At 44.5% G+C, this 15,244-nt stretch overlaps 1 protein-coding gene across 1 annotated transcript; it reads right to left on the bottom strand.

Annotated features, from left to right (window-relative positions):
- Positions 1-423: 423 nt before the first annotated feature.
- On the bottom strand, positions 424-15,020 carry ELAC1 (elaC ribonuclease Z 1). The gene is made up of 4 exons (XM_006085080.3): positions 14,939-15,020; positions 8,529-8,693; positions 2,459-2,926; positions 424-1,075 (listed from the first exon to the last, which is right to left on the bottom strand). The coding sequence occupies exons 2-4, from the start codon at positions 8,683-8,685 to the stop codon at positions 609-611; spliced, it is 1,092 nt and encodes a 363-aa protein (XP_006085142.1). The 5' UTR covers positions 8,686-8,693; positions 14,939-15,020; the 3' UTR covers positions 424-608.
- Between the last annotated feature and the right edge of the window lie 224 nt (positions 15,021-15,244).

Consider the following 15,244-nt stretch of genomic DNA (forward strand, 5'->3'; position numbering starts at 1 on the left):
AATTTCAAAACTCCACCTAGGGGAGCGGTATTACCTGAGCTGAGGACCACACGTTTAGAGCATACAGGAAAGTTCAATAACACATTAATTAAAGGATAAACACCGAGTCTGACCCTGCAGTCAGCACTCCAGCCAAGAGTTCAAGATTCAACATGCCTGCTTCAATCCTGCGTGTCCAATGTCTCCTTATACGTCTCTCTATCCTGTTAATAACATGAACAGGTTCAACACAAACTGCCAAAATACCATTTTTAGCCACGAGGGCCAAGCCCTGTGTACTTTGCCAATCACAGCAATAAAGCTGGCAGAAGCTAAGCCCAGGGCTGCCTGGGGTACATCTGAGGCAGCAGCCCAAAACATAAAGTACACCTGAAGAGGCTACCATTTTGTCAACTTGGGCTTTAAAAAGGATGCTAGCTTTTGTTTTATTTTTTGAAGTGATTTATTATAAAAACACTTGCTCCCTCTCACTGCTGGATCAGTTCAGCAATGACACTCCATCATTTTTAGGATTATGGGACCCAAATAATTTTAGACCAAAACAACAAACTTCGTTGGTTCAGTAACATATTCGTGGACATGTCGGTATGTATCCAGGAACGCGGGCTTCACTTCTTGATTGGAATGCCAATCACCATAAAATCCTCTGCTAGAGTCACCTCTTGGAAATCTAACACTGATTCGGCCTGCTTTTTCAGTTCTACAGTCCCATCTGCCTCTCCTTCCCTGGCCAAGGCAACCGGTTTGTACCTCTGACTGAAGTGAGTCAGAACCAGCCTCCTTGCGCGGCACTGCTTCGCGAACGCTGCTGCCATCTGGGGCGTGCTGTGGCCGTGCTCCTTCGCCTTGTCCATCTGGGCGTCATCCAGGGTCGCTTCATGGATCAACAGGTCTGCTTCAAAGCACAGCTTCATGCCTCCATCGCCCACAACCCCGGAACAGTCACCCAAAATGCAGATTTTTCTTCCAACAATAGGCTTTTTTAAGACATCTTGGGGAGAAATTGTAACTCCATTTTCCAGAACAACAGAAATTCCGTTTTTCAGCTTCCCATAGGCAGGACCTGGCGGAACACCTAACGATGGAGGCAGATAACATCACATCAGGGGAATGGAATTTATGACTTGTTAAGATAGTCTGTTTTAGCAGCAACGCCAATAGCAAATGGAAAAGGCATCTATTTTTTTCATAATTTGTCTAAATATTTTATTATTTGTGGAAAACTGGAATATTTACGCTTTGTTAAAAGTTCCGTGTTGGCAATGCCATATAGCACTTAAAACATTTCCCAAGCACATGTGTCAGATAAGTTTTAAGCTCAGTCCCACTGCAACATTATTACAGTCAAGATAACAGCCTCGATGCTCCGCTGTGCACGGGAATAGCAGTTTTGGAGAGTGCTTTATTTAATAAGCTCATCTCTGGGCAAAACATAAGAGCCCATTTAAATAATGACAAGGTACTTATACACTGAATAGCTTAATAAAATAATCTTCTTCATGTGTAGTGACGGTTCCACCTTTACCAAACAGGGCTTAAATCTCATTAATCTAGAATAGTATCTGATTATCACTGTGGATAATACCTACAAACAAATAGAAAGTGCTTATTAATTCCAACGTAGATTATGTTTAAAATTTCCCAATGTAAGAATATTTCCACAGGTTTTTAGATAGTAAAAATACCTTTGGCCTAAGTTATCTTTCCTCATTATTTCGCATTTTGTTTTAGTTGGAAATGAAGGAAGAGGTTGAGTAAATAAAGTAACAAACACACAAAAGACTCCATCATGCTTTGCAGAGGCTCTGCACTGGCCACGCCAAGGAAGGCGGAGATGCTGGAGGTACGACACGCCTGGGCACCGCTTCCAGAGACGCTGCAGACCCCCAGGCATGAAGGCCTCGCATGCAGGAGGTAGAAGCCTCGGATGGGCCCCAGGCCTAGCTTTGCGTGCTTGTATTCTCCCGTGATGAACCCAGGTACATAAAAGGGTGAGGCAAAGGATACCGAACACCACACTGACTTAATCACGGCAGAAAGGAAAACCCTGAAAGTAAGTGGTTGCAGTTGAAGATTAAGATATGGCAAAAATTCTCAAAGCGAAGATGTCATTGAAAACATCTTTTAAGAGAGACATGAAAAAACAAGAGCCTAGACCTAAGACAACAACCACTACCCTGCCAAGGAAGAAAGTGTGAGCTGAAGATAAGCCACACTAAGAATGCGCATCAGGGGAGCAGCAGAGAGAAGGATTAACATATATATACTTGGGTTTTGCTCTGTATAGCATCTTTTGGTGCCAGGAATCTCCCTTAATAAGCAAACTTTGGGCAAAGGAAATAAGTGGAGAAAATGTCAATTTTCGGCCTGGGAGACAGGAAAGGAAGGTTGCTATAACACTTCCCAGAGCTTCAGTTACCACCAGCTTGATTGATGAGAAGAGAAGAAAAACACTTACCGAGGTCTTTCAGCTTCTGTGCATTGAGTTTACCTGGGCGCTTCTTCTCCACCACTGAAAACCCAAAGGAGGGGATTCGGTGAAAGAGGCGAAATGCTTTTACAACAAACTGTTCATCATCGACCAGAAGGTATGAGTTTTCTTCCGAGTCCAGCAGGATAGTCCTTCCTTGTCCCTCTTTGGGAGAGCTGTCTGCTCTACCCAGGTGTGCAAATTCTTTCAGTTCTTCTGCAGGACACTGATCTGCTGTAGGCACCAGCTCGTGGACCACGTACGGGAAGACCAACTCCGTGTGAGAGAGTTCCATGGTTCGCCAGATGAAGTCCCGAAGGCCTGCGGGGCCATAGATTTCAATGGGCTGTTTGGTGACCGTGGAGCCACTCTGCAGGCTGATGGTGCAGAGGAGGCCAGGAAGGCCAAAGAAATGGTCTCCATGAAGATGTGTGATGAAGATCTTGGTAATTCTCCCTTTCGATTGAGGGAAAAAAATAAAATTGGGAATTTTTCAGAAGTAAAGATCCATACAAAGGTACTTGAAAGACACATAACAACTTACATAGAAAGCAGTAAAATGAATTTAGAGCTTTACTTATCACTATAAATTTATTTTCAAATATTTTTTCTACATGATTCCAGAAGCAAGAAAGACAGGCTTTCTTTTACTAGATGGTTTTAGTAAGACAACTTTTTCATAAAACATCTTCAAATTACATAGTGTTACAGTTTTCAGAGTATTTTCTTATATATCCTTTTACAAAAAAAAAAAAAAAGTTGCAATAAGGAAGTGTACCAAAATAATTCACTTAAGTAACTAGATAGGCCTCAGGGGCCAAAAGCATCTGACAGTTACACTGCCCCCTACTGCTCCCTCTGAGAATAGCAAATATGTATTTCCAGCAAAACAAGTTCTCGGGCTTCGATCAACTGGACCAGTGCCTGAACCCCAAACTGCCTTTTAAGGACTCTCTACACTGGACAGAGATTAACTAACCAGGTCAGAGCCTGCTTGTCTGAGTGAGGTTGATGGGGAGGAGAAAAAGGAAGATGATGAGGGAGGCAGAGGCAAGGAGAGAGAGAGAGGGAGGTCAGAGAGCAAGGGGGTAAAGAATGAGAGGGGAGGTGGGCAACAGACACTAGAATGCAGCTCAGAGGGCAGTGCCGGTGTTACTTAGGCCAAGGAACATGGGCCCATCTCTTCCCTTCACTCTGAACTAACACAACAGCTTTATCAGTGCATATTGGCTTAGGTTATAACTCGATTTACCTAAAGGTAAACTGACTTTACTGCTGGTATGTGGCAGGATGCCACATCAGCATTTTTTTGAGATGCACAAGGTATTTTAAAAGTAACAATCACAATCACAAACACATGTTTAGGGTAACAGAGGCTCTGGTCTGAATTCATGGCCCACCTCTTTCAAACATGTGCTGCCATAAGAGAACAGAAGCTTACTGATGCCATACGAGAACAGGGGGAGTTTACTGCCATGTGACTGTCCTGTGGGGCCAAGGCAGAAGTGCTCTCCAAGCGAGTCCTCCCGTTCTGCACCGAGCCCAGGCCTGTGGCTAAGAACAACAGGGTGGCAGAGGCAGATTCTGAACCTCGAGAATCCCTCCATTTGCTTCTTTTTCTTTTCTCTTTCAGTCCTGTTTTTGCTTTTTTTGACTTTTAGAACCCTGGCCTTTCCCCTTTCCACTGTCCGGGATGCCAGGCACTCACAAGTGGACCCGAGGCCTCTGCAGACAAGAGAACTACTACGGTGTTGAGTCCTGATCCACGCTGACCTCGGGTTTGCCACCTCAGACGCCCTGGGCCTCTCCCTCTCTACTGCAAAACAGCGCAAACTGAGCACCAAGACCACCTGCGAACCCAAAGTGAGCGAGACAAAAGAAGTAAGTAAAACACTGCTTCCCACGTCATCAGTTTCAGAGAAGACAAACATTTCATTTTTCAAGAAACTTGATTTTAGAGGGAGAAGGAATGGCAGCCACCCTTATCAAAGGTAAGAGGAAGCTATCCAATGAAGAAAGAAAAATGCATGAGTTCCCTTTTACCCAAGAACAAGAAAGTACAAGGGACTATGTCATCCATATAGGAGTGGAATACTAAGCATCCTCTCTAAGTGATGCTGCAGTTATATCTACTGCCCTTGGAAATGTCTGCAATATAGTCCTCGTATATGTTGTTCAGTTGAAAAAAAAAGCAGATTACAGGAAGTATAGTGATTTCATTTATGCAAAATTATACACACAAGCACACACGCTATACCTACACTGTTACCTTATCTGCATGTACAGAAATTTTACTTATGAGATGCAGATTTAGGCTTTTCTTTTTTGTTTGTTTGTTTTTTTTTGTATTTTTTAAGGAATAGTTTATTGATTTTTAGAGAGAGGAAGGGGGAGGGACAGAGAGAGCGCAATATCGATCAGCTGCCTCTTATATACCTCCTTCTGGGGATCGAGCTGGTAACCTGGGCATGCGCCCTTGACCTGGAATCGAACCAGCAACCTCCTGATGCACTGGGTGACATACAACCAACTGAGCCATCCTGGCCAGGGCTAGGCTCTTCTTATTTACACTTTTCTGCTTTGTTTGAATTTTTACAATGAGCATGTATACTTTTTATAATTATTTTTAAGGGAAAAAAAGGAAGGCTAAGCTAAGTCTTTAATATTATGACAGAAATGGACATGGCAAACCTATACTTGTTAATCAGATGCTTGCATTATTAGGACCATGGAAGCTTGAAAGATGTATATTTAGATAAATACAAAGTACTTCCTTATGAAACTCATAAAATATTATTATCCCAGGAGGTAGTACAAACTGAAAGGGTTTCAATAAATCAAATAACAATAGGCCCATATTGTGTTACTGAGAGAAACCAATAACATCCTGGTGTTCTATAAGTCCCTCCCCTTGAGTGTGGGTGGGACCTATGATTGGCTTCTAACCAGTAAAATGACCCAGAGATACAATGTGATTTCATTATGTTTTAAGACTCCATATTGCTTGTAGATTTCCTCTTGAGTTTCTTTCTCCTTTGCTGGTACTACTCTAAGCTACATGAAGCACAAACCCACGTGACCAGAAGGCCTCTAGGAGCTGTGGGAAGCCTTGGTCCTACAACTGTCAGGATTCTGCCAACAGCCTGAGTGAGTTCTGAAGCAGATTCTTCCCCACTTGAGCCTCTGATGAGACCTCAGCCTCAGCCAATTACAAGACTGCAGCCTAGTGAGACCCTGAAGCAGAAAACCCAGATAAACCAGGCCCTAACTCCCTAACCCACAGAAACTATAACATAATAAATGCAAACAGGACACTAAATGTGTAATGTTTTGCAGCATTAGATAAATGATGCAGCATTAAATAAAAAGGAAAGACTTATCCCCATACCCAAACCTCTAATACCCACACTTAACAGTTTCTTCTATTTTAATCACTTTGCCACATCAACCCCTGCTCTCTGAACAGTTACATATTAGAGCCTCCACTCTGGTCTGTGCCTACCCGGACAGTTTTCACAGAAGAACACCTGTGAGACCCGAGGGACACAAAGCACAGTACCTGCCGTCTCCTCAGGGCCGCAGTACAAGGCAATGTGTAATTGGGGCTGAACATGTCCCAAGGGAGAGTCATTAGTTCATTCCTCCAACTACTCTGTTCATGACGCCCAGGTCTGAGACACAGCCATCTGTAACGTGTAATAATTCCTTACTTCTTCACACTCTAGATATTTAATCAGTCACCACCTCCTGTTGGCTCTGCAAGTACCTCTTAGATTACGTGTCTCTTCATCTCTATTCCTACTTCCTGCTTCAACATCCTCATCTTCTCTCTCTTCTCTCAGATGAATGCAATTGCATTGAAACTGGTCTCTCTGATGCTATTCTCTTCCTGCCACAGGAAAACTCTGTCCTAAAACACAAATCAGACCATGTCACCCCTGCCTAAAAAGCTTTAATTCAGTGGTTCTCAACCTTCCTAATGCCTCGACCCTTTAATACAGTTGCTCATGTTGTGGTGACCCCCAACCATAAAATTATTTTCGTTGCTACTTCATAACTGTAATTTTGCTACTGTTATGAATGTAATGTAATGTACTGTACTGTACTGTACTGTAATGTAATGTAATGTACTGTAATGTAAATATCTGATATGCAGGATGTATTTAGGCGACCCCTGTGAAAGAATCATTCAACCCCCAAAGGGGTCACGACCCACAGGTTGAGAACCGCTGCTTTAATTGTTCCTTTTTGCCAATGGCAAGGTCCAAATACCTTAGCATACCACAAAAGACTTCACAGTCTGCCCACATTTATTTTTAGCATTCTTTTTTAAAAAATATATCTTAATGATTTTTTACAGAGAGGAAGGGAGAGGTATAGAGAGTTAGAAACAACGATGAGAAACATCAATCAGCTGCCTCCTGCACACACCCCACTGGGGATGTGCCCGCAACCAAGGTACATGCCCTTGACTGGAATCGAACCTGGGACCCTTCAGTCCGCAGGCCAATGCTCTATCCACCCAGCCAAACCAGTTAGAGCTATTTTTAGCATTCTTATCTCTCTTCTATCCTAGCCAAGGACTCAATGCTCTGGATGGCTTAATATTCCCCAAACATGTTTGGAAATGTCCTTACTACTTGCTCCCTTTGTTGTTTGTTCCTTAAATGTCCAGCCATGCTTATCTCCCCAGAGAAACTTCTCTTAGATCCTAGCTCAACTGTTAGCATCTCTGGAATGCTCTCTGAACACAGGAATACGCCGAAAGGACTTAGAAAACACCTCCATTATTCTCCTTATCACATTACATTATGACTGCTTGCATGTCAGTCTCCACTATGGATGACCCTTGGATGCTAGAACTCTTTCTTTTAGTCATCCAATGCCATGCACTCGTTGAGTCATAGGGAAAGTAACTTCAATAATCACCATTTGTCAAGACCTAATAAGAGGGAGGCACTGCACTAAGTACTGAACATGTTATTCATGCTTTTATTGAACAAATATTTACTGGGCATCTACAAAGCACACAAGTGACCACTCAGCTTAGTACAGGGCGACAGTGCACATAAAACAACGATTTAAATAACATCATTTTAGATACTGATAATGCTAAGACGTTAATAAAAATAGAACAAGCCTGTAGAATGCCTGGGGTGAGAGGAACTAATTAATTATAGAGATTCAGGAAAAGCCTCTGAGGAGATGGCATTTGAGCTAATAGTTAACTGATGAGAAGACAACCACACAGAAAAGGGATTATCATATACTAGAGGCCCGATGCACGGAATTCGTGCAAGAGTAGGCCTTCCTTCCCCCCCAGCTGCCGGCACCGACTTCCCTTTGGCACCCGGGCTTCCCTTGCAGCCCTGCCTTCATCCGGAAGGTCGTCCAGAAAGACATCCGGTCTAATTAGCATATTACGCTTTTATTATTATAGATAATTCTCACAACATGCCTTCTTAAGTAGAAGTTTTTATCCCCATTTTCGAGATGCTGATCTGCTAAGATCACAAGCTGAGTCACAGCTGGGACTGGAACGCAGGTCTGACTCTGACTAAGGCTTTTCATCGGTTTGCCCGTTTCCCGGCTGCTGGGCCTTTGCTCACTCCACTCCCTCTGGCTGAAATGCCCTTCTCCTCTCCAGCCCAGGGAATCCCTCCTCTTCCTTCAACAACTCCCAAGTCACCCTCCAAGCTGCTATCCTGGTAACCGAGTGGGAAGAGCGTCTCCCCCCGCTGATCATCTACTGCCCTTTGCGTTCTCTCTGAGACCTACATCTCCTGGTGGAAAGAAGTGAGTACACACACACCGTTCTTTTGCTTGGGCAGCGTCCCTCTAATAAGCCTCATGTCTCTCACTGCATCCTCTACTCTGAGCCTCTATAAATCTTTGCTCTCAAAACTTACAGGAAGAATGACAAGTAAATAAATAAATGAAGAACGTTCAGTGGGTGTACCAGATGCCTGAGGGCTTTCCAAGCAAAGGCCCAAGGAAAGCCAGGAAGATGCGGCAGAACAAGAGATGCTCTTACTGAGATAGCTGGAGGCACACTGACCTGCTTTAAGCTGGCTTTTCATAAGCTGCGTCTGGGTTCCCTCCCCACAGTCAAAGAGCCAGCACTCGCCCTCACACCGCAGAACCAGAGCAGAGGCACCCCGGGTTGGGGATGGGTATGCCGCGCCTGTCCCCAGAAACGTCACATCCATGGACATCTTCTACCCTGCAATGGAAAGATCACCTAGGGGTTATTGCACATCACTGCTCAAAATCACCAAAAACGGGTTCCCCAGAGACTAACTGTTATTTAGGGCAGTGAGACTTTTCTACTGCGTGATGCAGTAGGGACAGACATCATCGTTATACATTGGTCAAAACCCACAGAATGCACAGCTCAGAGTGAATGAACCCTAATGTAAACTTCAGTCAGTAATAACGTGTCAATGTTGGCTCATCAACTGGAACAAACATACCACACTACTGCAAGATGTTAACAACAGGGGAGAGGAGTAGGGAATATATAGGAACTCTGTACTTCCCAAGCATTACTTTTTTTTAAGTCCTTCTAGTAAACAATAAACAGTAATCACCACTCTATTTGAGGTTCTGACATGGGATTTAGTTACATTTACTAAGTGGTATGCCTGGTGCCCACCATGATGAGCCCTTTCTCTGAATGATCATAAATAGAGCAATGCTCTACAGCATTTTCAACCAGTGCGCTGTGGCACACTGGTGTGCCGCAAGAATTTTTAAAAAATGCAATACCTATTTAGTCAGGGGTATTGGCCTCTTCCCCCTTAGATTGTCCAAAAAAAAAAAAAATGACAACAGCCAACACAACAATAGCCATCCAGTGTGAATGAATCAAAATTATACCTATTTTTTATTAAATCAGCAAAAGATATATTTTTTGGTGTGCCGCAGAGTTTTAGTAATTAGTTTGTATACCATGAGATGAAAAAGGTTGCAATCGCTGCTCCGCAGCACTATAGCAACGCCGAGTGAAGGCCTCACTCCTCTAAGTAACAGGGTCCATACTGGTCAGGATCTGGGTTGCTGCTCTAAGTGATCAGCAATAACCTGCTGAGTGTGTAGGTTTCTGCCAACTCCTGGCATCTCTTGTTCTTTTCACTGTTTCTGGGCACATCTGCCATTGCTGCTATACTTCTGGGATGGGAGATGTGCATCAAATAGAGTAAATGAGAATAAACTCAAACTTGTACATAAACAATCATAGATCATCCATACTGAGGGCTGGGAGCAAAAAAAAACACATCATTTTAAGAAAAAATACTAAGATAAGAACATCTGATAGAGAGCTGGATAAATATACAAAATTGTCAATAAACTTCTCTCAGTCTTAGCAATAATCAGATAAAAACAGAAACGGGAAAGATCTCATTCACAAGAGAGAAAAAACTTATAGAATCACTATAAATAACAGGAAATAAACAGGCTCTAAAAGACCCAGATGCACATTAAATCTCTTAATAAGACTTAGTATCACAGAAATGTTCATTTTTTTCATAATTCGTATAGATATACTTAATGCAAATTCTGTCAGACTTCAGTGACAGTAATCTTGGAACAAAAAACAATCAAAAGATGGAAGAAAATAATGTCTGAGAATGGGCAAGAAAATGACATAAAACAGTACGTAGAGAATTACCTTTCTAGATATTATACTCACTATACTAGGTAAGTGGGTACACTATAATTAAGAGAATAATATTGACACAAAAAATAGAGGTGAAAGAGAAGGAATAGTCTAAAATAAATCTGGGAATTTATGGGAATCAATATGTAACAAAAGTATAAAAAGGGTGACATTTAATAAGCAGCACTGATATAAATGGCTATTTTTGCAGAAAAAAAGTAAAGCAAGATACTCACTTTGCACTGCATGTAAAAATATATTCCATGAGGTTTAGAAATTTAATTGTAAGAGGTCCAATAAAATATGTTTAAAAATATTAGGAGAACATGTATATAATTTGGGGATTGGAAAAGCCCTTTTTAGCAAGACAGGAAATTCAGAAATTAAAAAAAAATAGACGTTTTCACTATATATAAACTTTCATATATCAAGACTCAGAGTCAAAGGACAAAAAAAAAATAAATAAATAAAGGCACCTGGAGAAAACTATTTACACTGTATGATAAAGAGTTAATGCCCCTTGAAACAAATTCAAAATATCAAACATCTGATAGACAAAATACACAAACAAACAAAAACCCAAACCAAAAAACTGATACAATAGATAAATGGGTATATACAGGAAATTCACAGAAGAAATCTAAACAACCAATAAGCATGAAAAGTGTTCAATCTCCAGGTAGAGGAAATGCAAATTAAAGAAATGAACACCATTTTCCCCACATCCACTGGCAAATGTTAATGCTAGCCAGTGCTAACCAGAACAAGATTGGCATTCATATGTTACGAGCGGACTGCTATTATGTTTGGGAGAGTAATCTGGCAATATATATTACCAATAATAATGATGCTGTTAACAACACACTAACCCAACACTCCCATTTTTGAGAATCTACCCTACAGAAATAAAGGACTTATGTGTAATGGTGTTTATTGTGGTACGTTAAAGGTGGCTAAAATTTGGAAGCAAGATGAAAAAAAAATCAATAGGGAAACAATTGAGTATTTTATTATACAGTCATACCATGAACTATTTGTTCTGCAGCTAAGTCAGGTCTGTAACTCTTGTCCTGAAGGGATGACAGTTAGAGAATTTACAGATGGCTATGGTATGATCTCATTTTCATAACAATGTCCAAACCCCCACATTTATATGAGACAGAGAAGGTCTGGTGTGGAGGATACACACCATATTGTTAATACCAGGGGTGACTAAAATGGAGAGGGGAAGAGATTATTTTTTCTTTTAAATCTTTGAATTTTTAGTTGCAATAAACAGCATTTAATTTATTTAATTTTAATTTATTTTATATATAACTAGAGGCCCACTGCACAAAATTCGAGCACGGGTAGGGTCCCTAGCAGCTGTCAGCTGCTGGCTGGGGCCTCCCTTTGTTCCGTGATGGCCCCTGGTGGTCAGTGCACGTCATAGCAAGCGATCGAAATCCTGGTTGGTCAAACTCCCGAGGGGATGCTTTGCATATTAGGCTTTTATACACACACACACACATATATATATATATATGAAGATTTCTTTAAAAGTAATTATTTTTTAAAAAATGTGTCATATGGCTGAACATGCTTTTCAAACTACAATTCACCTAATCTTCCTTTCCATTGGGGATACAGCCTACTCCCCCGACTTCCCCCCACCCCCCTCACACACACACCTTACACACACAGATGGTACATCTCTCTACCCACACACAAGCCTTTAGGTTACTGCTAGTGTCCCTTCCATATGCTACTCCACACTTTCACTTCCAAGATCAAACCTTCCACTGATAATTAAGTAGTTTAATCTGCAGAGGTTTCCTATTGGATTGCAGCTTGCAAGACAGATAAGAATAAACAAAAAGAAAATTTAAAAAATTAAAAGCTAATAAATACAGGAGGAATAATCTATATATATAAAAGCCTAGGCAACCATCGCAACCAAACTGACGACCGAACAGGCTGCGTGGGGCGACCAGGCCAGCAGGGGGGTTAGTGAGGGACGACCAAATGACTAAGCAGCAGGTTGCAAAGATGGCGGCGCCCACAGTCAATAAGAAGGGGATATGCTAATTACTGCCACGCCCTCAAAGATGGTGGCGCCCACAGCCACAAGATGGAGGCACCCAGTCCCCTCAGCCCTGCTAGGGCGGAAGGCGGGGGCAAGGCCAGGCCCACCCCCAGGAAGGCCTGGCCACTCTGTGCGCCTGCCTCTGGAGACCCCCAGTCCCCTCAGCCCCCAGGCTGCCCAGGGCCGGCCGAGGCACAGGTAACCAGTGCTGGCTGAGGCTTGTGCTGCTGGCAGTGGCGGCAGCAGAGGTGTGATGGGGCATCGCCTTCCCCTGATCGCCGGGTCGCCTCCCACCCCTGAGGGCTCCAGGACTGTGAGAGGGGGCAGGCCGGGCTGAGGGACCCCCCTCCAGGGCATGGATTTTCATGCACCAGGCCTCTAGTAGAATATAATCACTTTGCAATCCCTAAAAATAATGGATCTAGGCCAGTGGTATATAACCCCGGAGCGTATTAGAATCAGCTTTTAAAACATCAATGATTGGGCTCCATCCCAGAACACTTAAACAGGAAATTCTGAAAGTGAGATATGTGTTTTAGTATAAAAAAATGCTTCCCCCGAGATTCTAATGTGCAGTCAGATTTGAGAACCACTTAATGAGAAGATAATGAAGAACAGAACTATAATGGATGGATCAGCCGACTTGAACTCACGCACTAGTCAATTTTTTAAAAACTTTTTATGAAAAAATGTCAAACACACACAGAAGTAGAGATTAGTGTACTGCATTGCCATATACCCATCGCCAAACTTCAGTAATTATCAACTAATTCATGGTCAATCTTATTTCATCGGTATCCCCTACCCATCATCCAAGATCTGATAAGTGTATTGGGCACTTCCATCAGGAAATACACACTGGCTGGCTGTCTCTCTTTTTCTGATGTGAACAGGCACTGGTGATCACTGCCAGAATCCATTATTTTATCCGGGGTTGCCAAAAGGTGGTGTTCTCTCATGCCTTCGGCAGTTATTAGCTGGCATCCTTCTGTAACTCCCTGGCCAATTATTTAGTTGCCCTGTGGTGCAATTTGTTATTTTATTTTATCCTCACCGAGGATATGCTTATTGATTTAGAGAGGATCGAATCCACACCCTTTTGGTGTATGGGACGCTGCTCCAACCAACCGAGCCACCCAGCCAGGGCACCCTGTTGTGCAATTTGTACAGAGTGTCCACTAGTCAATCTTAACACCAAAAGACAGACAAGACCTTATCTAACTCCTGACGCGATGCCATATGAAGGACATAGAAACCCGACCAGGTTTTCTTGCCAAAAAGTAGAACCTGAATCCTCTACGTCTGTCATCGAAATACCAGTTTACTAAAGGATCCCACAGGGAGGGAAAAAGCCAAATCCGGAATGTAGGAAACTTTACAGGACAAATGATTCGATTTCTTCAACAAGTAAAACCTGTGTGTGTGTGTGTGTGTGTGTGTGTGTGTAGGAAGGTGTAATAAGGATGGAGGAGATAAAGAAATTAAAACAGAGATGTTTGGATCTTGATTTGGAGAAACTGATAATGGGTGGGGAAAAGAAGAATTGGGAAAATGTGAATACTGACTGGATAGGTGATCATATGAAATGCTTATTAGATTAATAATGGCTTTGTGTTTTTTAAAAGGAGTTGAACCCAGCCAGTGTGGCTCAGTGGTTGAGCCTCCAGGGAAGAACCAGGTCAGTTCCATTGTCAGGGCACATGCCCAGGTTGCAGGCTCCATCCCCAGCAGGGGGCGTGCAGGAGGCAGCCCATCAATGATTCTCTCTCATCACTGATGCTTCTCTCTCTCCCTCTCCCTTCCTCTCTGAAATCAATAAAAACATTTTTAAAAAATAAAAAAGGAGTTGTTTTATAAACATAAACAAGTATTTAACGGACGAGACGGCGCATTTAGATTTGCTTTAAATAACCCACTGGGGTGAGGGTAATAGATAAAACCAGGTTGGCCATGAGTCGGGAATTCAGTACACGATCTTATTTCCGTATGTTTGAAAGTTTCCATAATAACAAGTCACACACCAGCGAATAACAAACCAACTCATCAAAACCCCTCTCCTGGGTCGGGAAGCCATCAGATTTGTATTTACTGAAGGGCGCCCGTTTTGTGACATGTGCCATTCATTCTAGACACGCGGCATTAAAAGGCACCAAACCCGGTTTGGGCCCCATCTTCTTGGACAAAAAGCCCCAGCCGCCCGCTTTCTCCCGACTAGACCCTCCCGGACCGAGCGCACATCCGCCGGGAACGCACACGGGCCGGCGCCTCGCTCCGGGCCGGCGGCTCTCGTCCGGCCGCCCGCACGGCCACCGGCGCTTCCGGGGCCGGAGCAGGTGGGAGGTTCCCGGGCAACCCCACGGGCTGCAGGCTGAGACCCCGGGCGACTCCGGGGGGTGAGACCCCGGGCGACCCACGGGCTGCGGGCTGAGACCGAACGCGCCATCCTTCTATTTTTAGGGGGAGAAAGGAGCCGGGGCCGGGGGGCAGGGGCCCCTTTCGAAGTCGGGTGTCGGGGGTCCCCCCAAAGGGGGGAAAAGGGCCGGGGGGCCAGGGGCCCTTTCCGGGTCCCCCCCCCGGGGCTGGACAAGGCGGCGCTCGCTTCCCCGGGCTGGCGCGGGGCCCGGGGCCCCGAAGGCGGGAAGGAAACGCGCGCGCCTTGGCCCCCGCTGGGGGGCCGCGCTGGGGGCCGCCGGCGGGCGCAGGATCCTGCCCGCCCCCCGCCGGCGCGCGCGGCCCCACTCACCCAGCCCGGCCCGGGGCAGCCGCGGGAGGCGCACCCGCAGCGAGGCCGGCGGTCCGCGGGCGGCGACGGCGCGGGCGGAAGTGCGCCGCCGGCTGGTCCGCGCGGCCGCTCTAGGACGCGCCGGAGGTCCGCGCTCGGTGGCGTCCACCGGCCCCTCCGCGGGGGAGGCTCGGGACCCCTCCCCTGGCCCGCCCGGGGGGCCCGCACCGGTGTGCTGGGCAGGATGGGGGCGGGAACCCGTGCGGACCAGGGCACCACGAGTGCAGACGTTTACTGTTCTGTTTTTTTTGTTTTCTGTGTCATATT

Source organism: Myotis lucifugus, unplaced genomic scaffold (genome assembly GCF_000147115.1).
Source record: "Myotis lucifugus unplaced genomic scaffold, Myoluc2.0 scaffold_16, whole genome shotgun sequence".
Classification (NCBI taxonomy): Eukaryota; Metazoa; Chordata; class Mammalia; order Chiroptera; family Vespertilionidae; genus Myotis; species Myotis lucifugus.